This window comes from Parus major, unplaced genomic scaffold (assembly GCF_001522545.3).
Source record: "Parus major isolate Abel unplaced genomic scaffold, Parus_major1.1 Scaffold305, whole genome shotgun sequence".
Lineage (NCBI taxonomy): Eukaryota > Metazoa > Chordata > Aves > Passeriformes > Paridae > Parus > Parus major.
In genome coordinates this window covers 23,929-51,489 of record NW_015379274.1, presented here as the reverse complement: position 1 = coordinate 51,489, position 27,561 = coordinate 23,929, and the positions used below count along the sequence as shown (strand labels likewise).

Sequence of the window (27,561 nt, the reverse complement as noted above, 5' to 3'; positions counted from 1 at the left end):
TGCTAAAGAACCTGTTTATTCCACTGTCTATAAAGGAGCAGTAGCAAATAGTCCAAATGCTTGTATCTGCCCTTGAAAAGACTGTGCATGCAGGTGTGTGTGTGTTCCCACTGATCCACCAGCTCACAGCTTGACTGCGGGGGTTGGAAGGTACGGGTCTGCCTCAAGCAGGATCAATGACTCAAAATGTTTCTCCAGTTCCAAGTATCAACTTTTACCTTAATACTTCACAGTAATATACAAACCCTCTAATAGAGAGGAATGTATTAGATAAAACACAGCATTAACTGTCCCCTTTTGGACAGGATGGGCCAGTAGAGCAGTCTGCAAAAAGCCAGACCCTGCTCTAAGCTAACAGTCGGTTCCACAGCAAACTCTCGGTACAGATACACAGAGGCTGTCATCTCCCCACCATGCTGAGCTTACAGCCAAGCAGCAGGTTCCTCATCCTGCATTCTTCTCAACAAGAACCTGACTGCACTTGGACCTGCAGCTGGACACAGTGGAGTAGCACAAGGACAGTGCCCACCTGTATCCCACTCAAGGAGCTCCCCCAGTCAGCCAGGTGCCCATCAGGGCCATGGGAGTGGACAGGGCTGGTTTGAAAGGCATCTTTTATATAGTGACAGCTGAGCCTTTGGAATTTTATTTCCAGAGACCTGTCTCAGATTAGTTCTGCTGAAAATCTGACACACAACAGGCAGAAAATAGCACAAATGTGGATTGGGTGGATGAAGGACACAAGAAACCCACACAGCCGGCAAAGGGAAACACTTTGTTACAAACACAGTGCAAGCTGTATTTGGAAGCTATTTCTGTCTTTCACCATTAATCCAGTTAATAATAACCCTCAAAAGAGGATTGATAAAAAAGACGATGACAGCTTAGCTGTTCTAAGGCCAGTCCTTGACCTATTTTAGTTTTAGCTTATTTCAGCTGCTTAATCATTACCTGTTCTGCATCTTCTGTGACCAACACAGCTTCTTGCTGAGATTCCTGGAGAACAAGCTGTAAATGTGGCATTTCTGAAACATTCAAACACAAAAAATTTTTTTGAAACTTAAGACTTTGCTTTAGACAGCGACAGGATATCCTTGCAGGAGCTTTCAAGAAAGGACACATGGCTTTTCACAGAATTTATAACATAAATTATATTTAACATAATAACAGAATTTATGTAGTGGAGATACATAACACTGTCATGGGATATTGTGGGTTGCCTTTCTTTAGAGGCAACCACACAACCAACATGCTGATTTAAGCAGCTTTTAGAAAAGCACAATTGTTGTCATACAAACATACTGAAAGAAGGTAATAGAGATTCTAGTGTTAAGAAACATTTTTATAAAGGAGAGGAAAGAAAGAACTATTGTAGCAAATAGTTTCAAATTTCATTTGGAAAAAATAAAATGAGAAATTGTTATAAATGTACAAGAAAAATACATTCTGTAAATAATCTCAGTTGTAATTAATGTATCAGGTGATGCCTCAGCTTTTTAATGCAGGAGTCAAAAAAGCAACAAATACTGTGTCTTCCCCAGAAACACCGACTTAGAAGCATTAAAAAGCAGGCCCCATTTTGTGAACATGTTAACTAGTAATGACGGTATGAAAAATAGGTTAATAAATATAAATAATAAAATAAATATAAATAAATATATAAAATAAAACTCAGGACCAAGTTAAACAGTTCTCTTAGGGGTATGAATTCTGTACTTTTCAATTCTGAGCATGCAGAGAGAACACACATACCATCAACATACAGTACAAAGTTTTCTTCTGTACTCCTTGAAACACTTTCTACGTACAATTGATTATACAAAACTGTCTTTGCTAAGTATTGTGGAAGTTGAGGAAGCTCAAATTAATGTTTTGTGAATTCTAACAATTGGAAGGCATTTTGTGTTTCCTGTGATAATATACACTATACTGTGGTCTTTCCACCAACTGAACCAGGGAAAGCCTCACACAACGTTCCCTCACGTAGCAGGAGGAGAGACCTTCAATCACTCAAAGAGCTGCCTCAAGAAAAGTTCAAGGAATCCATACAGATCTAAAGAGAGTTACAGAGGTTCTGGTCTAATGCACTGCTAAACCCATGGAAGTGAAGACTATACAAGGATTTCAAGAGTCTTTATATTTCAAATAGCTTGGAATTTGAAGGAATTTGTTAAGGTCTGCTTGAAAAGCGTCAGAAATTGCAAAATATAAGCTAACTATCTATAAATCCTTAATTCACTCTATCCAAGTTAGGAATGGATTACAGTGGGCAGTTTTAGGCATCCCACTTTAATTAAGACTGACAAATTCATGGCACAAAAAGGAGTAACAAAGTATTTAGAAACTATATAGCAGACGTAAACCATTTTTTATGTTTCATTTAATATTTTGGTAGTTTTTAAAAAGAAATTACATCTCCCAGTGTTCAAGATCCAAAAAAAAGTGAGTAATCAAGTGTTCAACACACCCACTGGAAACAGAATTACAAAAACAAAAGCTTGTTTTGAAGTTAACATGCAGCTAAACATGCATTGGGAAAGATGTTTTACATAACATGACAGCGAAGCTCGGAGTCACTGCATTTTTCAGGTGGAATTCCTTTCAGTAGAAGGAGGAGCTGCTTTTTAAGAAAGCTGATTAAAGTTTTCCAGGTGCATTTTGGATGTACTCAATTGTAGCTTGGGGCACGGAACCAGGCTGAAAGCTGGATTTCTGTCAGGCTTTTGATACGGTCTCCTCAACACCCTTGCTACTAAACTGCCAAGATGTGGGTTTGACAGGTGGGCTGTCAGGTGAGGCAAGGGACTGGCTGCACGGCAGTGAGCAAAGAATTGCAGTCAATGGCTCAGCATCCAAGTGGGAACCAGGTCCTGCACAAGTCCTTCCTGGGACTGGTACAATTTCGTGTCCTAGCTGCTGGCAGAGACAGCTGGGTGGCTGCACCCATGGCACACCTGCGGATGACACCTGGCTGATTGTGCTGGGGCGATGTGATGCCATCCAGAGGGGACCTGGACCAGCTTGAGGAATGCAGCCATTCAGCCCTTCTGCAGAGCAAGGCTTAATAAGGCCAAGTGCAAGGCCCTACACCTGGGCTGGTGCAATCCCCAGTACCAGCACGGACTGCGGGGTGAACGCATTGAAAACAGGCTACAGAGGAAGACTTTGGGATTCTGGTGATCTAAAAATTGGACAGGAGCTGGCAACGTGTGCCTGCAGCCCAGAAAGCCAATCATATCCAGGGCTGCACCAAAAGAGGTGTGGGCAGCAGGCTGAGGGAGACAATTCTCCAAGACTTCTCTGCTTTTGTGAAACCTCACTTAGAGCACTGTGTCCTGTTCTGGGGTTCCCGTGTACAAGACAGATGTGGATCTGCTGGAGTGAGTCCAGAAGAAACCACAAAAATGATCAGAGGGCTGGAACATATCTCCCATGAAGAGAGGCTGAGAGACTTGTGGTTGTTCAGTCTGGAAAAGAAAGGCTTCTTCAAGGCCTTATTGCAGTTTCAAGAGGGCTGCTTCTCTCTGGATTGCCCAGAGCTACCAGTTGCCCTATACTGGACATGTTCAAGGTCAAGCTGGATGGGGCTCTCAGCAACCTGACCTGCTGAAGGATGTCACTGCTCATGGCAGGGGGGATGGACCAGCTGGTCTTTATGAGTTCCTTCCATCCCAAACCATACTGTGACTCTAAACAATGTCTTGAAGTTCATTAAAGACCTGCATCTCTGCAATCTTAGAACAAAAACCAGAAAGATGATGTTCTAGGACAGTAGGAACCTGGTTTATTGAGGATTATTCCCTCACCATGATTTTTACAAAGAGGTTCTATCTTTGAATGACAGGAAGCAAAACTAATCTGTTTCTCAGAAATCAAGACAGACTACTGTCATAGTGCACCAGAACCTAAAGTAAACACGTGAGGGAATCCATTGTTTTATAGTGTAATTCTGACAGAGCTGCTACCAGTCTACATGACCAGACACTCAAAACCAATGTAATTGTCTGGGGTTTTTTATATGTGGCATATGCCTTACTGTTTCAGCAAAAGTTATCAAAAATACCTCCTGCCCCCCAAAGTACCCCCTGCAGATGGTCAGCATTTTGTACTGGGGAAAGCTACCCCTTCAGCTATATCTTATTTTGTAGAAACTATTTCTAGAATGATTCTTAAGTATATTAAGAATATTAAAATAGGTAAGGTAATCGTACGACCTGCTGCCTTCTGTCTTTCCAAGTTTTCTGTGGGTAGGAATGAAGTCTCATTCTGGTCTTGCTGATCTACTGTTTTTTCCTGTGAAGTTGATTCATCCTGTTTAAACAGGATGGAGAGGAGAAAGATAAATTTTAATACCATTTATAAATACAAATTAGTCTTTGATCACTTGGTTAACTTTTTTTTAAAAAAAATCAATTGACAACTTTTAAGTTACTCGAATTGACTTCTACTTCTTTCCAAGCTTCTGTAGTCATAAAATGCCTGCCCATCAGATGAGAGAACGAATAAAAGCCTTTCTCAAGCAATCCATGATAAAAAAAAAAGGAATTACAGACATTTAATTTGGCTTCAGTTCCTCAATATACCAGAAAAATTAATGAGAATAATTTGAAAATACCAAACCTGCTGCTCCAGTTCAGAGAGTTGCACTTGTGGCTGGGATTTCAGCTCATCCTGACAGCAAACAAATTCTTCACATTTCTGCAGAAGTTCAACTGAAAGAGGGGAAAAAAAGGGGAGTTAAGGTCTGTTCTTGTCTTTTTTGCCAAACTAAGTCCATTTTGCACTCATGCACTGTAGTTTACCAAATCCCTTATCTCTTAGTCACTGCTTCAGCTTTGGGCCACAAAGAAGCTGGAAGAAAATAAACTTGAAATAAGAGCTTGAGGCAAGATCAATATCATTATTTCTAACACAGGTCTATGGGGAAAATGATAACTTTTGCTTTTCTTGGTTGTTTTACTTATAATTTCAGTAGAAATTCAGACTGTGAAGAACATGGCACATCTAAAAAGGACTTATGTAAGCTGACTGAAAAAAATCCGGCAAATCAACATAATCAACTAAAAAATACATCCAGCTCAAGAAATCCCTAAATCCCAAAAGACAAGAGCCTGGGACAGTACACAAGCAAAGCACCATATATGCTGCCCCACACTTCTGCTCCTCTTGCAGCTGTCAGAAACAGCATGGTGGGATCAAACTAGACCCCCTTAGTTTGAGATACCACCACCACTCCTATGTCCTGTAAAATTAGGAATTGTTACATCAAGCCATTCTTATGAGCTGTTATAAAAAACAAAGCCAAAAAGAAGGCAGCCCAGTGATACCTGGGCTCCTGAGAACCTGCTCCACCTAACTGCCATGCTTGCTCACCCAGGGGTCTGTGTGCTGCAGCTCCATGTACCACAGATGGCACCAAGAGCTGGCCAAAGTCCTGTTGCAGCTGCTCCTTCTCAGCTCCAAGGACAGCACGGCCACACCGCAGCTCTTGTTCAGCCACTGTAAGACAACTGAGCAGCCGGTTTTTCTCTTCCACCTCCAGCCTGTGTTCCTGTTCCAGGTCTTTATACTTCACCTCCAGTTCAGTTTGTGCTCTTCTTGCCTCCTCCAGCTGTTCTGAGAGACACTGCACCTCCTCCTGCAAGCGATGGGAAGACAGCTCCATCTTCTCCCTGAGATCCCGAGACCCCCGTCTCTCCGCATCTAGGGCGTCCCTCATGGAGCTTAGTTCCACTTCCATCTTCTGGCACTGATCTAGGAGTGTCTGTAAAATGATACAGAAATTCATTTCTCTCTCAAATAGTTAAATACCTGATAAAACAAAGTACTGAATTATATTTTAAGGTTTTCATTAAATCCTCTAAAAATACCCGAGTAGCAGAAAGGAGGAAACACACGTCAGAAATTTAAATTTGTTAGAAAGAAACTGCCACACTATTTGGAAATTGCAAGAAAGCAATGCTTGCTGTTGTGGTAAAGAAAAGGTAAGTCTTGATTTAGAGAAGGGGAATTTAGAGTAAAGAAGCAATAGAAGAGTGGCCAGGAATACTCTTTTAGAAGAAAGTAAACTTCCCAAAAAGGGGAGGAAGAGTTACAACAAATGAGGGAGAACTCAACAATTGCAGAGCAGAATTAAAAAAAAATAAAGTGTGTATGTGAAAGAAGAATGCTGAAATATGAATCTGGAGATAACAGAGGGCTCCACACAGTACCCACTGCTTTAAGAAAGATCTCAGAAGGCTCTGGTCAACACTGACCAGAGATTTAAGGTGACCAGAAGTCAGAAGCAGACCTTACACTTGCCCAAACTCCTGTTGTCAAACTTCTTTCTCCTGGAACTGTGGATGGTCTGCATAGCTAATTTCAGAAGGAATCTGATGAAGAGCTCCTTTTATTTTATGGGTAGGCTTTTGCCACATGGCCTCAAGTTTGTAGCTATACCAGGTCTCCTTCAGACCACCGAATGTATGAGGGAAGTTAAAGACACTGAGGAGAAGCCAAGGGAGCCCAACAACCATGTCATGAAGATATCCATGCCACCATTCCATGGCACACCCTGCAATGCACTGAGTAGCACTAGTGAGCACAAGTCAGCCCACTGAGGTTCTTTACCTCTTCACAGTAGTAAGAGGACCCATCATTATGCCTGGCTGGGACACAGAACAAAAGAAAATGCGTGGGGCACAAGTGTGTAAAAATTATCAAAGTGAGGTTCAGCATTAGACTGGCTGGAGATCATGTGACCTACAAATACAAGACTAATTCAGTGTAAATCTCTTTTAAAGGGATGGAAATTTTTCAGAAGTTCAGATATTGGAAAAACAAAAATTACACTCATTCTCTATATGCAAACCAACCTTCTAAGAGGTTGTGTCCTTAATCCTCAAGTCTCAAGAAGCACATATCTATATAGTCACATATGCACAGACTTGATCTCATCCTCTTCACATTCCAAACTGATGAAGCAAGAGCCAATCCCACTCCACAAGTTGTGTCACCATATAAACAAGTTCTCAGCATAACAGACCAAAGAATAGGTGCTTCTACTCTGACTGGCCTGGACCCTGCAGTTCAGAAACACTAAGGCTTCAGCAGCACTGTGTTAGGCATTTCTGCTTTTGGCAAAGTTTGTATATTTGGCTTTCAAGCTACAGTCAGCAGTATGGGTATGGATAGATTTAGACCCTCTCCACCTGCCCAGAACCTGGATCACTGGAGCTGGCAGCTGCAGCACCCCACTGCCTGGCTGTACCTGCTGTAAGCAGTGCACACAGACCTGCAGGTCTAACACCTGAACCAGGGAGGGTGGGCCCAGCTGATTTTATGATGGAAAAGTGGTGCCAAAAAAACCTACTCTGGTAACTTCTGAGTTATGACAAAGGCCCCATCCACCCCACACACACACAGAATGAAGCAATAAAAGGCAGACCAGGTACCTGGTTTTGTTTTTCAGCAGTGTGTAACTCCTGCTGCAGCAGTTCCACCACCTGAGTTCGTCCTAAGAGAGCTGCTTCCTGCTCCTCAAGCTTTCTCTGGAGTGTGTGCAGGTTCTGTGAGAGAGACAAAGCTATTCCAGCACTGGGGAGACCAATGTAAGTTTAGATTCCCAGGTTTCATTGACACACCTCATTTTTGTAACACAGCTACTTTGATAGCCTGAATTAATTCATTTTTGTTGACACCTATTCTGGAGCCCTGGTGCTGTAGGAGGAATTTACTTTACTTCATGAATAGGGAACTGGAGCACAATAATATAACACTTTTTTTCAACTGTTCTTTCTCTTCAACTGATAGCAAACCAGCAGACTGAAGCTAGGAATCAAAGTCCCAACTAGCATTCCAAAAAACTCCAAACAACCAAAGCATCTTTCTTCTTATCCCTTCTGAGTTACTTTAACGAGAACTGTTCTTTCAGGGTGTCTTCTGGTAAAAGTCCTTTTCCTTCCTCCTCCCATGATATGATTATTATCTCAAATATACCTGTTGCATCTCTACTTCCATATCTGACTGGACCACCATCTTGAGCAATTCAGCTTGATGCTGGTGCACATGCTCCTCCAGGAGAGCTTCCTTCTCCTGAATCACTTCCTGCAGGGAACTCAGCTGAAAACATAAGCCACAAAATAAAAACAAGCCAACAAGGTTATGAACCTGGCAGACACACAGGCTTGCTTTCAACCTGCACCAGCATACTGTGCATGTGATGGAGTTTTCAGCTTGACAATCCTATACATCATCTTGGTCAAATGGTATTTTTACCTGGTGTCTTTATCTTACTAATATTTGTATAACAACTGATAATATTTCAGGTCCCAGAAAGAAAAAAAACATAGAATTTAATATACAAATATGCAGAATAATAAAATACATGATCCCTATATAATTAACAGTTCATAAAACTTCTGGGCTTTTAACTGCATAGGATTGCAGCCCAATTCACAGTTCAAAAGCTAAATCTGCAATTTAGAGTATTAAAAAAACTTTCCACAAATGACTACAATGTAAAATTAAAGCTGTTACATTCTGTGACAAGCAGCTGTCCTGCACACCCACAGCAGAACACAGAGAGGCAATGGCAGGCCTGGCAGAAGAAAGAACACTCTGTCCCAGCAAAGTCCATCACAGAACAGCAAGGGCAGACAGGGAAGAACCCAAATTCTTACTCAGAGGAAGGGACACCCTACCCAGGCCCTTCCAGGGACTGATTCCCCCCTCCTCAGAGAGCCCTTGGTCCCATTGTCCAAGGGCCAATCCCATCCCTTACCTGCAGGGCACCTTTTGCACCAAGGGTGGTTCTGGCCTGGGGGCAAGAATGGGGGTCAGGAGAAGATAATTTGGGGACTGTGAAAGACTAACGTAGTGCTTAGAGGAAGAGCCAAAGGCAGTGAAATTTATGGACCTAGGTGATTTGAAGAGGAACAAAACTGAAAAAATTGAGGTAAGGGAATTGAAGACCAGCTGTGTAAGCATTGTTCTATCATACTAGTCTAAGCTGTGAGGTGGGAAACACAGACTGATGAACAGAAAAAATATAATTCTGTACCTGTGTTGCATACTTGATTTCAGCATCTTTCAGATTCACTTTGGCTACAGCCAGCTGTTTCTTCAGGTCCTGAACAGTCTCCTGTTGTTCCCTGAGCTGCTCTTTCAGTATTTCCACTTCCTCTCTGTGCCCTTCACTTCTATTTTCGTTTTTCTGACACTGCAAGAGGAAAAAATGGGAAGAAGAGAAATAAAAGAAAGTAAATTTATCCGTATTACTGGTTTAAAAAAATAATTAATTTTTAAAAATACAGTAAAATGCTACTTCGCTGTTGACTCCTAATCAGATGCTTATTTTTACTACATTGCTTAATTTCTTAACTTTACATTTCTTTTGTTACTTTAAATGAAGTTATCCTATGTTAAGTAATTATTTTCTCTATTTCTGTGTAGATATACACAAGATGCCTTTAACTGGGAAGCGCCAAAGCACTTGGAAGGGCTAACAGTCATGACTGCTCACTATATCAACTAAGGCAAATTAGATTTTTAAATACATTTTATATTACTTATAAGTATTTTATTATATATTATACATTTTAAATACATTACTTATTATATGACTGCTATGAGGTTTTTTAACATCACAAACTTCTCCTAATACCAGAAATAAAAACATTTTTAAATTAGCTATGGAAGGATATTCTCTACGTGACAAACGGGTAGACATGCTAGATGACAGAAAATGCCCATGGAAATCTCTTTAGACTACAGGATTAATAGCAATGAACTTATTAGATATAAACAAAGGGAACAGGCAAATAATTATCAGTTCTACTCCACTCTGAAGCACTTACATCCTCTGTTTATGACCAAGAAACATAAACAATATTTCACATAAAACATGCTTAGGCTGTGTCTAGTCAGACAACCCAGCACACTTTATCTGCACTTTTCTCTGTGTCTCCCCACCTGGGTGAGAGTTTGTCTCCCCAAACTCTCAGCTGTGCTTCGCTCCTGGGTGAGGACAGGTCCCTCACCACCCACCCCTGAGCAGACAAAACCTGCTCCACATTCTCCCCTCAGCACCTCCAGCCACTATAAGCACTCAGTGCTGGCTATTTTGTACTGAACATATATAAAACACATCTCTTCCATTTCATTTGTGGCAGGTATTGGGTCAAACACCATCAATAACGCAGGAATTCTACAGAGTATTTATATCCATAAACTCATTCTGAAAATACTACAAAGGCTTTTAAAAGTTCGTATAAATCAGTATAATAAGAGGCTACTGTTCTTCAAAAGATGTTTCACCTACAGAGAAGGTCATTGGCAGGAGGCAGAACAGACAGACAAGGAAGCTTCAACTGCACTTAAATTTAGAAACAGAACAGGACAGAAAGATAAAGAACAGAAATGCAGGAAGCTCTAAGAAGCCAGGGATATACATAACTTATAAGACTGGGGCAGAGGAGTTGCTAGAGGGGAAGATGGGTGGATTAGTTTGCTTACTTGTAATTAGCTTTCAGGATTGATATTTACAGTCTGATTTGGAAAAGCCTCTTACACTGACCGTTACACGGAGTGCCACAATTAAGGACAGCAGCACAGCCACAAAGAGCTCAAGCTTTTCAATATTATGTTTTTCCAAAATGAATAAGCTCTTACATCTGAACATAATTTATCTTCACCCACTTCAAAATTTGAGAGGGGCCTCAATTGCTCTGTACACAAATAAATTTGATAGAAAGAGCTAAGCTGATACTTCCACTACTCTCAAAATAAGGCACTCTGCTAAAAGCCCAGGAAGTAATAGTACTAATTAGATATTTAAAATATAGCCTTCCCACAGGGCCCACATCATAGAGAAGAAAAAAACCCAGCCCTTTGCTAATATTCAATACTTCAGCACAACACGTAACTCTCGCCTAGAGTTTTCACCTTCAAATGGCAGAGTACCTGTCTAGGAAATCCCCCCATCACTCAAGACAGCATCTACTTGGGGAAATAAGTGTAAATAAAGGACTCTGTATCTTCTCAGTAGGTCTAACCTTGCAAGAAAAAGTTAGTGTTTTCTGGGTCAAATACATAATATTGCAGGTAATTGCCCTAAGATAATTTCACTCAAACTGTGTTCTAACCCAAACCAAATAAGGATGTGGTCCATACCATGTCCGCCAGAGACTGTCTCAAGCCCACGTTCCTCTAATTAGAAGGCCATTTTTCTTAATGGCTAATTTACTTTTATCCATTCACCTGCATTGTCCTTTAACAGTTCACCCACTTTCTTGATGCTCACCTTCCTCATACAACTGTAGAAAGAAATTACTTTGGTTGATTAAATAACCAAGCTGTTTGAGTGACTCCCAAGTCAGCAGCTGCTAACATGATGGGAGAACAGAAAGTCTCTGGCTGCTCTCAGAATTTATCTTTCCTGATTCCAAGTGAGCAGAACATGACAACACTCCTCACAAGGCCTTGCCACTCTCAGTAGAACAGCTAAAATGGTATGTAAAAAAGATAAGGCCTCTTTTTAAAATCTATACTGCACCAATTAACTGTTGAGCAGCTTTCTCCCATTTTGCCTTCTTCAACTGATAAATTTGAATTTTGAAGCAAGGACACTCACCAGTCCTCAACAGCAAGTCTACACAAAGTCATGCAACAGCACACAGATGTTACACTCACATGCTGCATACAGATAAGCTAAAAAAGAGCCTCAGCACCAGGACAGCAATGTCAAGTAACACAACCAAACAGCCTCCATGGTCTCCACTGCCTCTGCAGACAGGGAATGCTGTTCATGACCTTGCAGTATGCAGTGTCATGACACCAGAAATGCTTGATCGTGCACTGGTTAAATTTTGCTTTATTCTTCTATTATGTCAGTCCTTGAGATCATCCAATTCTTCATGTATGAAACCAGATGGTGCTTTGCACTAAGGAAGATTCTCAAGTTGGCATTGGGAATTACAGAAGCACATTTCTATGATTTTATGATGCTCAATCAAAAATAGTTAGCACAAGTCATAGAACTGATCTTCACATCATTAGTAGTCGCCTCTCATCTGACAGCTCTCACAAGCACCTTTTATTGTTTCCTATAATATTTTAGTATTTTTTTCAATGTCTGAAATAACCTTTATGTTCTCTGGTTTAATGAACATCATCTAATATCTGGAAACCATTCTGGATTTCCATCCCATTTCTTTTCCATAATAATGCCAACTTTTTAAAGAAAACATTGTTCTGCTGATCACATAGTCAAGTTTTTAAAAATTACCAGCTCCAATCTGAGCTTCCAGTTAGCAGCTAACAGCCTCTTTAATGTCTTCGTGGAGGATACTTTCCCTCAGTTTTTACCTAGCATTACACAATTATGGTTTCTCAACCCTAAAACGTTATGATGGCTCAAGAAGCTACATGACTGGAAAAAATATATATTTATTTTTTTTATATTTAAGTAACTGCCTTCCAGTTTCAATTACCTTACCTCTTTGTTCTTGTACTCCAGCCAACCTTTACTGTACTGACATGACAGATAACATTTTGAAACTCATAGCTCAGGTAGACACACAGTTTCTGCAGGAAAGAGTTTGGCTACAATGGATTACCGAAGTTTTGCAAAGGGAAACTAGCCCATGCCCTTGAGGAGATCAAGTTGAGCACTCCAAGGGCATCTGCAGCACAAGGAGGCTGGACAGACAGGCTTGCTACAGCACAGGCATAGACATCCTTGCCAGAAGTATGAATATTCTGCCAGTAAGGCAAATAGGCCCTGCTAGGTCACTGTGACCTGAAACATCAGGCAGGATCAGGTTATCAGTACAAGCTACATCTTTTAAACAGCCCTGTTTGCCCAACCTTGGGATACTCCAGCTCTTCTGCTAAGGGCTGTATAGGCAGTGGTGATCCTTTTTCTGTCAGCTCCTCAATGCGTTTGTTCAGAGAAGCCAGCTTGGCTTTGGCTTGAAGTTTAAGTTTCATCAGCTTCGCATCCGCGGCCTCTCGCTCCTTCTGTAAGAGAAGGACACAAACTGACTGCACCTCAGATTCCAGTGCTGTTACCCAAGAAGCACCACTCTGAAAAAGCTACACAGCTTGCCAGTCTACCATATTCTGTTTACCCCTGCCTCCCCAGCAACCGCACTATTTAAAACACATCTGCAAAACAAATTTGTTCTGAAACACTACACATGCTAAAATTGTAGCTTCTACCCCAGCGCTTCCTTTCAAGGGACAGAGCACTCAGGGACTTCACCCAGCAGTGAATACAAACTCAGTTTGACTTCCTCTGCTATATGCAGTCCCTCAGAACTATCTCAAGTAACTGCACTCCCACCATACCTCATGGTAGGCAGCGTGTTGGGAATGTGTCATAAAACCACTGGACTAGTGGATGAGTGCAGCACAAGCTACTCACAGAATCACCGGGTTGGAAGAGACCTTCAAGATTGAGTCCAACCGATGCTCTAATACCTCAACTGAAATATGGCACTGAGTGCCATACCCAGTCTTTTTTTAAACACATCCAGGGATGGTGACTCCACCACTTCCCCAGGCAGATCATTCCAGTATTTTATTACTCTTTCCGTGAAGAACCTTTTCCTAACATCCAACCTAAATTTCCCTTGGTGCAACTTGAGACTGTGTCTTCTCGTTCTATCAGTTGCTCTCTGGTGAATGAGACAGACCCCCACTGAGAGTGATAAGGTCACCTCTGAGTCTCCTTTTCTCCAGGCTGAACAACCCCAGCTCCCTCAGCCATTCTTCATAAGGCTTGTGTTCTCAGCCCCTCACCAGCCTCGTTGCCCTCCTCTGGACACGCTCAAGAGTCTCAACATCCTTCCTGAACTGAGGGGCCCAGAACTGGACACAGCACTCGAGGTGTGGCCTCACCAGTGCTGAGTACAGGGGGAGAATGACCTCCCTGCTCCTGCTGGCCACACTATTCTTGATACAGGCCAGGATGCCCTTGGCCTTCTTGGCCACCAGGGTACTCTGCTGGTTGATGTTCAGCCGGCTGTCGACCAGCACCCCCAGGTCCCTTTCTGCCTGGCACTGTCCAGCCACACCATCCCCAGCCTGTAGTGCTGCAGGGGGTTATTCTGACCAAAATGCAGGACTCAGCACTTGGACTTATTAAATTTCATCCCACTGGACTTTGCCCATTCATCTAAACATTCCAGGTCTCTCTGCAGAGCCCTCCTACCTTTCAAAGATCAGCACACGCTCCCAGCTTAGTGTCATCAGCAAATTTACTAATAAAGGACTCGATGCCCTCATCCATGGCATCAATAAAAATATTGAACAGGACTGGCCCCAGCACAGACTGCTGAGGGACACCACTGGTGACTGGCCCCCAGCTGGAGGCAGCACCGTTCACCACCCCGCTCTGGGCCCGGCCGTCCAGCCAGTTCCTAACCCAGCACAGAGCGCTCCTGTCCAAGCTGAGGACACTTGGTGTCAAACACTCTGAAGGGGGGAAAGAACAACTTCACACAAGGTATTAGTACTTATTAGAGACACAGGGAATCTGCATGGGCCTCAAAGAGCTCTGAGTCAAAACGCTGTGCAGCTTGGATTATCTACTCTAGACTAAATTAACCCAATCAAACTAACAGAAGACAGCCTACATCTCTTGGGCTAGGGTCCATTCTTCAAATTCCAATAATTCTCTGGAACTGATGCCATTCATCATGCAGGTATCTCACGTTCAAAAAAAGAGACTGGTTTGCACTGAAAACTGAAGCAGAATTTTATTCTTGATCCCCAGGGAAAGAAATGGTACCTTGAATACAGTTTCTTTTTCCTGGAGCAGGGCATCCTTTTCTCGAATCAAATCCTTCAGCTGAACAACTAGCTTTTCTGTTTGAGCTAGGCGCTCCAACAGCTCTTCAGGTGCCTCCTCCATGCTTTCTGCTTCTGACTGCACAGCTCCTACCTGAAACAACAAAATGAGTGTTCTGAAGGAAAAAAAATTATAAACAGACTGCAGCAGAGCATCCACATGGTATCTTCAGCTCCAGTCCTCAATGCTGCACTCTGCTCCCTGCAGGCATTTCATGGAGCCTGTAGAAATACACAGTTAAGATGAACCATGAGGAAAGCTCAGAGAACTTGTAAGCCAACACACAAAGAGCAACTCGCTGAACACCACATGAACAAATCTGAAATGAGAGGCACCGTCACACACTATCCACTGTCTCAATACTGAAGGGCAGCACAGAGGTGAAGCCTCCCACTGTCACCTAAACATGCAGAGCTTCCCCTTCTGCTACACACAATCACTAGTACTCTTAAAAGTCTTTCTTCATCCTAATTCTAGTTTTTTTCCTAGGATCACCTTCAGATGTGAAAACTGAGAAGATTATGGTCTACACAACAGAAATGCTGACTTAAGAGGTGAGGAGTTGAAGAAAAGCAGAGTAGAATGACAACTCAGTCTAGTGCTCAACAAGGATGAAGCAGGAGACAGCTGTCACTGCAGTCTAATAAAACATGCTCCCCAAACTAATTGTCAATAAGATCTGAAAGTCTTTAGATAACACTGTACTTACAGCAATAGATGGTTCAGTAACTGCGTCTCCATCCTCCCCAGACCGCTCTTGTAAAACAGTAGCTGCTAAACCTGACAAACGGCTCAGCATCTTGAGCCTAAAACAAAACCAAGGGTCAGAATAAAGTTCCAGAGTCAAAACTGCTATGAAGAATAAGCTCCCTTATGCTGATCTCTAATGTTACAGCAGCTGGTGACCAGGCTTGTAGGAAATTTGTCTCCTTTGCCAAGAGAGAAAAGCCAAAGTAAAACCTCAGGAAAAAAAGAAATGGTCACGTTAACAAGAGCAGCCGGACCCTCTGAACATTAAAGCAGAGGACATACTGGTGTCAAGACACTTGAAGATTCCTTCACTGCTTTACATGTATGATTGAAAAAATATATTTTTATAGCAGATGCTAAATGATCCTCACAGTTCGTTCTTGTAATGTCACTAACAATGACATAACAGAACCATGATCTGTTCAGTTTACTGAAAAGAAGGGTGATTGTTAAATGAAGTAATTTCTCTAAGGGCCAAACATAGCCTGTAACATAAAATCATATTTCTGCTAATAAGTAGTGGAAATAATGGACTGAGCCTTGATGTTTGCTAAACAGATACAAGCATGTCACATTGAAGAGATCATGAGACCTCTGTATGTCACATCCAGGACAGGACCTCAGCATAAAGCAGTAGTCTGGAGAGGACCTATATTTCCTGGCTGCTGCTTAGCATACCTTCTTTCCTTTCCTTGAAATTCAGGAGCCAAACTAATCCAGTAAGTGGAAATGAAGAACCTAAAAACACGCAGCTGTACCAGCTAGCAAAATAAAACTTGTAATTTTGGGGAGAGCAGAAAATTAAATTCTCCATTATTAACTGAGACGATGGGATGCATTCCACCTCACTAAATTCACCAAATTCAAATGAGCCTTTGATAAGCCAAAGTACAGAGATGCCGAACAGGAGGATAAAAACAGGCTGGAGAAACAGATGGATAGAAACATCATGAAGTTCAGGAAAGGCAGAAGCCTATGCCTGGAAGGGGAAAAGCATGAGTGGTACAAGCTGAGGAGCAACCGGCTGTACAACTGTGTGGCAGAAGACAAGCTCCAAGCGCTGGTGGCCAAGCTTGGCACAAGTCACCAGTGCACTCACAGTAAAGGTCAGGTGTACACTGAGCTGTACTGGTAGGACTGCAGGTAGCAGGTTGAGGAAAGCAGTTATCCCTCTCTATTCACACCTATAAGACTACATTTGAAGTAGAGTGCCCACTTTCAAAATAGTGAATCAAGTATAGCAGAGAGCCCCCAGGATGACTGGGGTTTGCATTTACAAGGCATATGGAGAGTGTAAGAATGCTGGGCTTGCTCAGCCCTGAGAACAGCAGGTGAGGAGTGGGATGCAACTGCTGTCCTCCCTACAACCACACACAATGTAGCTGGAGTCACACACCTCTTACAAGATCCACATCAAATGCACAAGAGGCAGAGGACACAAGTTGAAGCATAAGCAATTTCAATCAGAGAAAAAAATGCACAAAGAATGATGGTAAAGAGGGTAAAGTACTGTATTAGGCTCATAGTAAACTGATCTGATTTTTTATTTAGACATGCTAAGAGCGAAGAATTTGACCAACTGAACTCCCAAAAGCCCCTTAAGAATCACAGAATCTTCATTCTAGTGTTCTATAAAAAGAGGTCACATGTGACATTTGACATCTCTGAACACAAAGGCCACACAACTATTCATGCCTGTAAGTGGCAAAAAGAAGCTGCAGTATTGCAAGCTGAAACTAGGCAAACTCACGTTAGTTGTGTTTACATTATTAAAATTATCTCCATCAAATGCAATCTTTTAATATGATAAGATGTCTCTGCCTCCCTAGAAGCAGGCTCCTGAAGCTGGCTACACAGATCCACTCGTTCCTGACTGTCACTGTTGGACACGATGTAGAAGCGTGGATTCATTCACAGCACACACCAGAACGAGTTGCTAGGAAAAGGCCTTTATTCCCCAACCTTTTCAGCTTTTATAGGGTCTTACGCTACAGGTTTAACATGATCAGTAAAGATAACAGCACCTCTTGTCCCAGTGGTGGGAAAAGAGAAAAACACACTATCTACAGTTGTACAGAACTGTTTTGAGAAAGTGAAACTGTTTACAGAGATAGATCTTGAGTGAGAGAGCTCTCAAGAGACTTTTCCCTTGGGAACAGATCAGCCACTGACAGGCTGTAATTCTCTCAGGCTCAGAGAAATCAGGTCCACACCTGACCTCTTTTTTCTTATTAAGCAAATCTTTGGTTGTAGATTGCCACTTAAATGTGTGAAAATATTGACAGTGGACAGGAGCAATGCATTACTTTTCTGTAGCAGTCACCTGATTTTGCAGAAGTAGAAAACATGACAATGCACATTAAAGCATCAATAACAGAAAAAACATGTGAATACCGACCTGCTTTGTGCTCCAAGGAGCTCATGGGTCTGCTGATTCAGTTGTAAGGTTTCCAAGCTAGGGCAGTCACACACAGGTCTTTCTTGCCATTCCTTTTAATCTCTTGAGTACTGATGGATTGCATGAAATAAGACTTTTGATGGAGAGAGAAGTGAAAAAGAACAAAAAAAGGAGGAGGAAATAAATTATCCAACAATAAAGAAATAAGCCCATCCTTCATCCTACATAATACACTCCAGGACTGTTAGACAGTCTTTTACAATAAGCATGAGAAGTGACAAGTCTGCTCTGTTTGGGAACATGGATTTGCAAACATGCCTTGGTTTCTCTCACTGCATGGCCAATTTGATTCAGCCAATGGAATCAAATACTCAAGCAGCACTTAGTGTACCAAAAAGGCATGCAGCAAGGGGCCAAGCCTCAGACAAGTTCCTGCAAAGAGCTCAAGGGTATGCAACTCCTCCAGATGCACAGTCAGAATGCCAGGATTGTTCATATTCTGCAACAACACAAAAGTCAGTGAAACAAGTGTTTCACTCTGAGTGCTTTGCTCACTTCTCAGCTGGCCCTGGGTGAGACTGAGGCATGGAATTCCAGAATAATACAGCTTTACAGTTCCTGCTAGGGAGATTTCTTCAGACAACGTCAACTGCTCACCAAGGTGGTAATATGAGATACTCATTTAGAGACCTGGAATGTCTGGAATCCATTATAAGAATAATAAAGTATTTATAGTTTTGGAAACCATCACTCCCATAATGCCCCAGTGAGGAACCAAACCTGCTGTCTTGCACTGGTGCATTTTAGAAAACAGCCATCCAAGCACAAGAATGCCTCTTTCTAACTGTCTCCAATAGTTGAAGAGGATGGATCTGATCTTCCAACTGAGCATTAGGCTACAGCTTCTCAAAGTCCCAAACTCAAAATATGTGGCTGGGACTGAGAGAACCAATAGATTGATTATTAAAAGCGGTATTAGAAATACGAAAAAGAAGCAGAATCCAGGCATCTGCATGGGCTTCAGCACATATCTGCATTGCTACAGGCATTACAATTTCAAGCATACATACCTGGATTGAGAAAATATTCCCTGGCCTTTGTCCAGATTGGCCACATTAATCTGACACTGCACTCAAGCTAATAAGCCTTGTTGGGTTTGGCTCACAGTCAGCCTCCTTAAAAATGCAAACAGAGGAACTGTCTGCAGCTATTTACATGGATGTGGACTTTAGTAACCTAAAAAGATTCATGTTTTTGAATTCATTTTTAATTTATATTCTCAGGTCAGCCAAATATGGCAAGGGATGTGAACGGGGAACAAAAAACGATTCTGCAATTCCATAAACAGCAACAGGTTTGCTGTCTGTGTAGAGGAAGCAGGGAAAACACGGGCCTAGGTGGGCCTCTGCTCTGGATAGCATCCTTCAGAACACATCCCTGGAACACAGCACTGCAGAGAGAGGCAGGGGATTGCAGTGGACAACTGACCTAAGTCATCAATGTCAGCAATCCCGGGCTGCATTAGCAGTGTTGTCAGGAGGAAGGTGATCCTTCCTCTCTATTGAGCACTGGTGAGGCCACGTCTGGAGTAATGAGTCCAGTTCTGGGCTCTCCAGAACAAGAGGTGGAAAACTGTTGGAGAAAATTTGGTGAAGAACAAGAAGTAAAAGGCTTGAGGAGAATCTTATCAAAGAACCAGACTGGCTAAAGTTAGGAGGACATCTGGTCTAAGCTCCCTGCTCAAACAGAAGCTGTACAGGCATATCTGCATATCTCCAAGGACAGAGGCTTCACAACCTGCCTGGACAACCTGTGCCAGTGCTCAGTAAGCCACAGAGTGAGGAAGTATTGCCTGATGATCAAGGTAATCGGCTGTGTCTCACAGTTCCTGCTCACAACCTCTCATCGTTTCACCAGACACCACTGTAAAGAGCCTGGCTCTGCTTTCATTGAACCCTCCCTGAGAACAAATCCAGGAACAAGCATAACATGGCTTTAAATTCTGCCCCAAAGTCAACAGCCTGCACAGAGGGTGGTGGCTGTCCTGTGCATTAGCCTTAAGGCCTCGAGACAGGAATATCCTGGTGTTATACAATGCCAACCAGTTTCCCCACAAACACAAAAGGACAGCTGTGTTCCACTGCCTCACCCCAATAAAGCAAACAGTGCTCTCAGAGACAAGGCTGGTGCTCTCCCAGGCTCACACTGGCATATGGATTCCCACCTCTGTCACGAAGAGCAGAACGCAAGGACCCTTGCTGTGCTTAGGATGTAAGCCAGGATCCTCTATATCCTGTACCTTTGCTCAGCATTCCTGTGACTAATCAGCTTTTTCTGGGCAGACTTTACTTTGAACACTGGAATTGCCAGCAACGATCTGAAAGAGGCCACTTTCCTCTGAAATACACATCCCTGACCCAGTCTAAGCCCATTGCTAGTCTGCACAGTCCGCAGCAAGCAGGGCATTTCTATCCCTAGGTATCAGCCATAGCAAAGAAAGACTTGACAATGTTTTTCCCCTAATTTATTCTACTATAAGTTTATTATACATAAATTAATTCCTTGCATTTCCCGTCGTTAAAAATCAAACACGCATTAAAAGCACTGCTGCTATACACAAGCCCTGGGCCAAACTTCTAACGCTGTGCAGAGGGGTTCCAAGAGAAAGCAGGAGGGACGGGGAGCGCCGTGCTGGGTTCCGGGAGCGGCGGCTGCTGCTGCCAGGGGGATGGCGGGCAGCCCCGCCAGCCCCGCCGGTTTACCGGACCGCACGGCTCCGGCGGGCCCCGCCAGCCCCGCCGGTTTACCGGACCGCACGGCTCCGGCGGGCTCCGCAGAGCGCGGAATTCTCGCGCCCGGCTGCGCTCCCGGTACCCGGGGGCACCTGGGTCGGGCCGCAGAGCCTGGAGCGAGAAGTGGGCCCACCCCGGCCCACTGCCCCTTACGGCCCGGGCCCCAGGGAGCTGCGAACCCGATCTGGCCCCGCATGGCCACGAAAGGAGCCCGGCCGGCGACCGCCACCGAGCGGCAGAGTCCGCGGTCCGCACAGGGCGGGCGGACAGTACCGACGACAGGGAAGGCACTGACCTGCAGCACGATGCGGGGGATCAATACCGAGGGGCGACTCTAACCTGCGGAGGAACCCCCGCCGAACCGCTCCCACCGCGCCACCTCAGCACCGGAACGCGCCGCCGCCACTTCCGCCTCCGGCCGAGGCCCGCCCTCCGGCGGAGAAGAACCAATCAGCTGCGGTGGCTGAAAGATAGACGTGAGGACCAGGCAATCGCGACAGAGCAGCTGCCTCGGCGCCATGGTTGTCCTGCAACATGGCACAAAGTGACCAATCCCGAGGACGTGTTGGGCTCCCGCCCAATAACAACGCAGCGACCAATCAGTTGCGGCGTTTCGGGCCAGGGCGGTGCTGCTGGTGAAGCGGAGGCTCGGATTGGACAGTGGGAGGCGGGAGGCGGGGCCGTGGGGCCGTGAGGGGCAGGCGGTGGGGAGGCATGGGTCCCGCTTTCTCACTGCCGGGCAGCGCTCGAACTGGCGGCCAGTGGTTTGGTCTGAGCGGCCCTTTAAGGATGATCCAGTCCCACCCCCCTGCCATAGGTACGGGTTGCTCGAAACCCCGTTCAACCCGGCCTTGAGAGCTTCCGGATATGTCCAGCTGAGGTTGCGCTCGTGCACGTGGCGACTGTTGTCCCTTGCTCTGGCACTACTGCTCTTGGCATAAGAATACTTTTCTGTCTTTCTTCGAAGCTCCGTCTGCACGCTGATAGGCTGCAATAAGGTCTCTCCAGAGCCGCCTTCTCCTCCATGCTGAACACCCTCAGCTCTCCAACCTGTCTCCAGCCCTTGGAGCAGCTCTGTGGCCTCCTCTGGACAGCCTCAGCAGCTCCAAATCTGTCTTGTTCTGAGGGTCCCAGGACTGGAGAAAGCTCTGCAAGTGGGGTGTCACCCGAATGGGGCAGAGGGACAGAGTTCTTCCCCTCAGCTGCTGCCCATGCTGCTGGGGATGTGCACACTGCCAGCCCCTGTCCAGTTTTTCCTTTTCCTTTTCAGAACCTTTCATCCGTTCACTTCCTGGTCTGGTTCCAGAGATTGCCCCCAGCCAGATGTAGGGGAGGATTTCAGGAAGCCTGAGCAGCACAGTTTCCTTGCCTGCTGGCCACCCTCACTGTGCACTCAGGTGCGCTGTATTCCTATTTCTGGTGGCACCAGGAGCGCTGCCCCGGTATGGCCACAGGCTCTGTCCCTGTTCACAGGGCCTCAGAACCAAGGCTTGCCAAGCGTGCTCTGCATTTTTCATACCCTGCCCGCAGCTTTGTTCACTCTGTTCTCTTCCCTTTGTTCACTTTAGATGTGAGAGCAATTTCTCCAGGTATCTGTGGTTAATTTATTTTACTTATCTATCTTTGCGTGGTACAGCCATGGGCTTGTATTGGTAGTAATAGCAAACAGTTATTCTTGGTAGAATGAGATATTTACAACTCTTAACACATACCTATGTGACTAAGTGGAAGGAAAGAGAAGAAAGAAAAAAAAATTAAAAAAAGAGGATGAGGAAACTATGCACAAGAATATCACATTCTTCCCAGTGAAGGACTCATGCTGACAACTTCCCACGACTCTCCCCTCCTCCTCTGCAAACATCTGAGTGAACCACAGATCTTAGTATCCAGAAGAGCAGCAGGCAGGTCAGTGTAACACCAGGGAAAGCACAGAAACAAAGTGCATATGTTGCAGCTTTAATTGTATTATTGCTACTAGTGCAGCTTTTTTCTTGTATATAAGTACTTGACTACATCATTATTTTTTTTTTTTTTTGCTTTTCTGTTATTAGATGTAGATTTATTATTACTCTCAAATCAGACTGTTAAATTTTCTATTATACTAAAAATAAATTTTGGCTTTAAATGTGGATGTAAAGTGATGTGACTGATACTCTGTATGGAAGGGATAGGGCATCCCGAAGGATCTGGACAGGCTAGAGAGAACAGCCCATTCCAACCTCATGAAGTTCAACAAGGCCAAGTGCATGGGTACAGGCTGGGTGGCAAGTGAATCCAGAGCAGTCCTTTGGAGAAGGACTTGGGGGTCTTGGGGAATGAAAAACTGAGTATGGGCCAGCAATGTGCACTGACAGTTGATTGTAGCCTGGGCTCCATCAAAGGGAGCATAGCCGGCAAAGGAGCCTAGACTCTAGTTACCTGCTTTAGGGGAAGGTGTTTCTGCCCACGGAGAGAGGTGTAAGTAGATGATCTTTAAGGACTCTTGCAGCCAAAACCATTATGTGATTCTGTGAAGGTCCATCAGTGGGAAGCACACAGAGTGTGTGCACTTAGACATTCAGCCTACCCAGCAGCTGCCTCTCGATGCCTTGGACATGCCAGACCCTCTGAGGTGCACAACCCCACCACTGGTACAGATTCCATTGTACACAGCAACCTACAAACAGACGTGTACACTGTGTACACTCCAGTACATGTGACGAGGTGCTCAGGATGCAGCTGTCTCCTGCACAGAGAAACACAGACCCTCAACCCTCCACCTTCAGTCTAATAGTCAGCTACTCCAGTGGTCTCACTAATACAGACATACACACATCTGTTTCACAAACTACTTGGCCTGTTTGCTGGCTAATCAGGCTTGATATTTACTAGTGATCATAGACTGACATGGTCTCGCTCAGTCCCATTGTGGGCACTTAAATCCGCATGCATACATATGCCCAGAGCACAGCATTGTGGAGCTGGACAAAAAAAAGAGGTAGAAGTGTTAGAAAACAAGAAAGACTGTGATTACCAGGCAGAAGACACAGATAGACATTCATACTGATTAGCACCATTCTACATGCAACCAGCCCCTTCTATTTCCCTTGCCTCCATTTTCTTATGTTTGTTCATTCCCAAACTACCTAGACCCATCCCTTTCCACACCTTCTGTTCCTCCCCTAAACATCCTGTTGTGAGTTTTGTCCCCAAATGCTCTTGCCCTGGACCTCCCAGCATTTTCTGTGCCCCTAGTCAGTACTCAGTTTGTAGGGTGCTCCACAACCTCTCCCACTCACTCATCATGGGTGCCACCTCTAGGCCCATGGGACTGATAGCTCCCCTGAGACGTATTTAGAAAGAGCTGGGAGAGGGCCTTTATTTCTCTTACTCGGTGATTTGTGTTCCCCAGCCTGTGCTTGTCTCTCTTTGCCCCTTCCCCTCTGTACAGTTGAGCCTTTCATGGGTTGCCTGCACTTCAATGGTGGTTCTTGGATTTGCCAAACTAGGGGAACATTTGGGTCTCCCCCTCCCCCCAGCCTTGTTCCTCTGTGTTCCTTTGTGTGCATTGAAGTGAGCTTTTTCCCACATAACCTCACTCTTGTACTGGGCCACTTCTGTAACAGTTACTGGCCCTACACACTCCGTTACTCAACATGTCTATTTGAGAAAACAGACTCTCAAATCCACTTAGAGGATCAGATCTTTACTTAACCTCACAGCCCACATCTTGTGGGCATTTCCTCTTATCTTCATGTATAATTATATCAAGGTTAAAAATAGAGTAGTCTACCAAACCAGTATAGCTCCCAATGCCAGTGTCTGATTAACCTTCTCACCCTTTCTGCTTTAGCTTCTAAAATAGAAGTGATTTGCTAGATTATCTTGCATCTCCTTTCCATTCTAAGAAGACTGTTTGTATCATTGAAGGTTTCTGGTTTGTGGATCAGCCTCCAAGAAGATTAACATTTATAATTGGTTTGTGGAAAGTTAGATCCCTCACGTAACTGACATTAGTGTTGAGCATGGACAGGAGCGAACAGGCAGTGCTCTGAGAGCCACAGGAGAAAGAGGATCATTCCTGTATCATCATCCTTCTGACCACAGGTACATATGGGAAACAACAGCAGCTCCACAGTGGATGATCTACAGGCTGTCGAGATCCACCACTGGTACAAGAAATTCATGACAGAGTGTCCTTCTGGACAGCTGACAGAGCATGAATTTAAGCAGTTCTTTGGGCTTCGAGGGCTGGATCCAGAGGCCAATAAGTACATTGAGCAGATGTTCCGCACGTTTGATATGAACAAGGTGAGTTCTCTGGCAAGGAATTAACTGTCTCGTGCTGCTTAGAAGTGATCCAACTCCTGCAGTTTCAGAGTCTTTGTCTTTCTCTTGCAAACATAAAGAACATAAATATTCTCTTGGAAACATTTTTCTCTTGCAAACGTTGGTGTGGAAAGATGCCAAGGGATGCTGATGTAAAGTACCTAAATGTAAGGAGCAAATTAATGTGTACAGGTAATATCATAGATGACATAAACAGTACTCCTGATTATCTAACTACCTCATGCAAGTTCATCTTTGAATTTTGAAAATTCCTTATTGCCTATTATTTGACATGGCCTTGTTTAACTAGCAAAATGCTAATTTCACTATTCTTCTTACATGTTCTTATTATTCAAAAACATAGCTGTATGAGATTGTGGAGACCACAGGAATCAGACACAATAGAAATCATTATAGTATTCACAGAGGAGTAATTTCCAGGTATTTGGCAGCTGAAATTAACACTACATGCACAGACAATGTCTGTGGCTCTCCTCAGTGCTGGAAGGTGCAGCATGAGAGTGAGGGGGTGTGTATTGTTCCTCATTGTGACGAGTGACTGCTGGTAGAAAACAGGAGCCCACATAATTCCTTTAAGCATGCAATGACCCTCACTCTTGCCTGCTTTTTATCCATATGTATTTCAGCCTATGCTTGAAAGCCTGTATTCTTAATGACAAAGAAAACTGGGTTTATAGCATCCTGGGAAAATTCAGATATACTCTCTGCTCCAAGGCTCTGGAATGGAGTCAAGGAGGATCCAGTCACAGAGCCATGAGAACCAGGCGGAAAATCACAGAGTTAGTCTTGAAGAATGAAAGCTAAGGGACCAACAAAGAATGTTATTTTGGACATGTGATACAGTATAAGGAGCTAAGGAATGCTTAGGAATATTACAAAATTCTTAAAGAGAGGAGCAGGCAGGCCCCCTTAGGGTAGCTGAGGTCTTGTGGTAGATGACTGGAAATGACTGCAGACCTCAAAGAACATCTTCTCTCATCCCAAAGTCCTCTGTGACTAGGAGAGTAAGAGTGATGAGAAGCAGTTTCATAAGTGAAAGCAAAACCTTAACAGCTTTTGCACAAGTCTTTCTTTCATTTTACCTTTCTCGCTTCTTGGGATGTTTAAGGACTTTAAAGTTTATTCAAGGATGTTGAGCATTCCAGATTTTTCCTGTGAGCCCTATGTTATCCAGTAAACAATGTTACAAGAAGATTCTCAAATTCAAACTTGGTCAGAAAAGATTAAAAGCTATCATCCAAAAAAAGTGACAGTGATCACAAGAGGAACGAAGTAAGAGTGTGGCAACTAGTGGAAATGGATCTACATCAGTTAATCTTAGTCTGCTAACAGCTAGTCACTTAATCGCTTTTTATGAACAAGGGCAAGGAACAAGGAACAGAGGAAAATCCACCCTGTCATAATACAGACATGATGGATGGAATTGTCTGCCTTCTGGACCTTCAGATTTTGAGAACTTAGATGATGACAAATAGGATAAATTTTCAATGTTCTTCTTTTATAAATTGCAATTGTAGAATTGTAGAATGGTTTGGGTTGGAAGGGACCTTAAGGGCCATCTCATTCCACCACCTCCCATGGGCAGGGACACCTTCCGCTATGTCAGGTTCCTCCAAGCTCCATCCAACCTGGCCTTGGACACTTCAGGGGCCAGGACCTCATCACCCCCTGAGTAAAACCTCCTTCTCAACACCTCATCCAAATCTCCCCTCCTCTAGATTGAAACCATTCCTCCTTGTCCTGTGCAACCTGCCCATGCAAAAAGCCACTTCCCCCCATTATTATAACCTGCTTCAGGCACTGGAAGGGGCACTGAGATTTCCATGGAGCCCTCTCTGGGCTGAAGAATGAATGTGAACAGCACAGCAGATGGACAGACAGAGCAGGGACTCTCTGAGCTTGTGGGTGCACTGAGCAGGGCTGAAAACACGGTTAATAATGAACACAGAAACTTTACTTCAACGCTTCAGTCACGTCAGCATCGGTGTGGCCGCAGCAGAGCAGCGTGGGCAGGACAGAGAAGCCTCTGGCCCAAGGCTACCTTTGGCCTGGCAGGAAATGCTGTGGTCCACTGTAGCCCTGGGTCCTGCTCATCCTGTTGCTGCTCAAGCTTCTTTGTCCTTCAGAAACTGCAGGAACTCCTGCAGCAGATTCCAGAATTGCACCAGGATCTGGTGTGGGAACACCACGGGCAGTGATGTGCCCGAGGATGTCACCACTGGTCGCTGGCTGTACTCGGGGGTCAAGCGGATGTGTTCCTCTGGTTCCTCTGCTTCCTCTGCTTCCTCTGGTTCCAGACTCTGCTCAGGGGCCAAGGTGACAACTGGCTCCGGTGCTGGACCGGCTCTTTCTGCTGGGCTCAGGCCCGTCTGGAGCAGGATCCAGTTGTAGAAGTGCTGAGTGGAGGTGTAGACCCCGGGGTGCCTGGCTCTGTCACAGCCTTTTCCCCAGCTGTT

At 44.2% G+C, this 27,561-nt stretch overlaps 2 protein-coding genes across 5 annotated transcripts in view; one reads left to right on the top strand and one right to left on the bottom strand.

The window, feature by feature from the left end:
• The window catches only part of GOLGB1 (golgin B1), a 41,393-nt gene extending 20,112 nt beyond the window's left edge, over window positions 1-21,281 (bottom strand). The window contains exons 1-12 of one of the 4 annotated variants that reach the window (XM_015615960.2): window positions 21,072-21,281; window positions 17,985-18,117; window positions 15,546-15,642; window positions 14,777-14,929; window positions 12,850-13,002; window positions 9,044-9,202; window positions 7,981-8,103; window positions 7,437-7,550; window positions 5,374-5,764; window positions 4,621-4,712; window positions 4,215-4,311; window positions 952-1,025 (exon numbers count right to left, since the gene is read on the bottom strand). In XM_015615960.2, coding sequence (XP_015471446.1) covers window positions 952-1,025; window positions 4,215-4,311; window positions 4,621-4,712; window positions 5,374-5,764; window positions 7,437-7,550; window positions 7,981-8,103; window positions 9,044-9,202; window positions 12,850-13,002; window positions 14,777-14,929; window positions 15,546-15,635 — 1,446 coding nt within the window. In that variant the 5' untranslated portion in view covers window positions 15,636-15,642; window positions 17,985-18,117; window positions 21,072-21,281. The remainder of the gene's footprint in view (window positions 1-951; window positions 1,026-4,214; window positions 4,312-4,620; window positions 4,713-5,373; window positions 5,765-7,436; window positions 7,551-7,980; window positions 8,104-9,043; window positions 9,203-12,849; window positions 13,003-14,776; window positions 14,930-15,545; window positions 15,643-17,984; window positions 18,118-21,071) is intronic. The other 3 variants (XM_015615962.3, XM_015615961.3, XM_033511518.1) reach the window with 3 other exon arrangements.
• Window positions 21,282-24,264: 2,983 nt separating this feature from the next.
• The window catches only part of LOC107198753 (guanylyl cyclase-activating protein 1-like), a 12,601-nt gene continuing 9,304 nt past the window's right edge, over window positions 24,265-27,561 (top strand). The window contains exon 1 of the mRNA XM_015615954.3: window positions 24,265-25,066. Coding sequence (XP_015471440.1) covers window positions 24,869-25,066 — 198 coding nt within the window. The 5' untranslated portion in view covers window positions 24,265-24,868. The remainder of the gene's footprint in view (window positions 25,067-27,561) is intronic.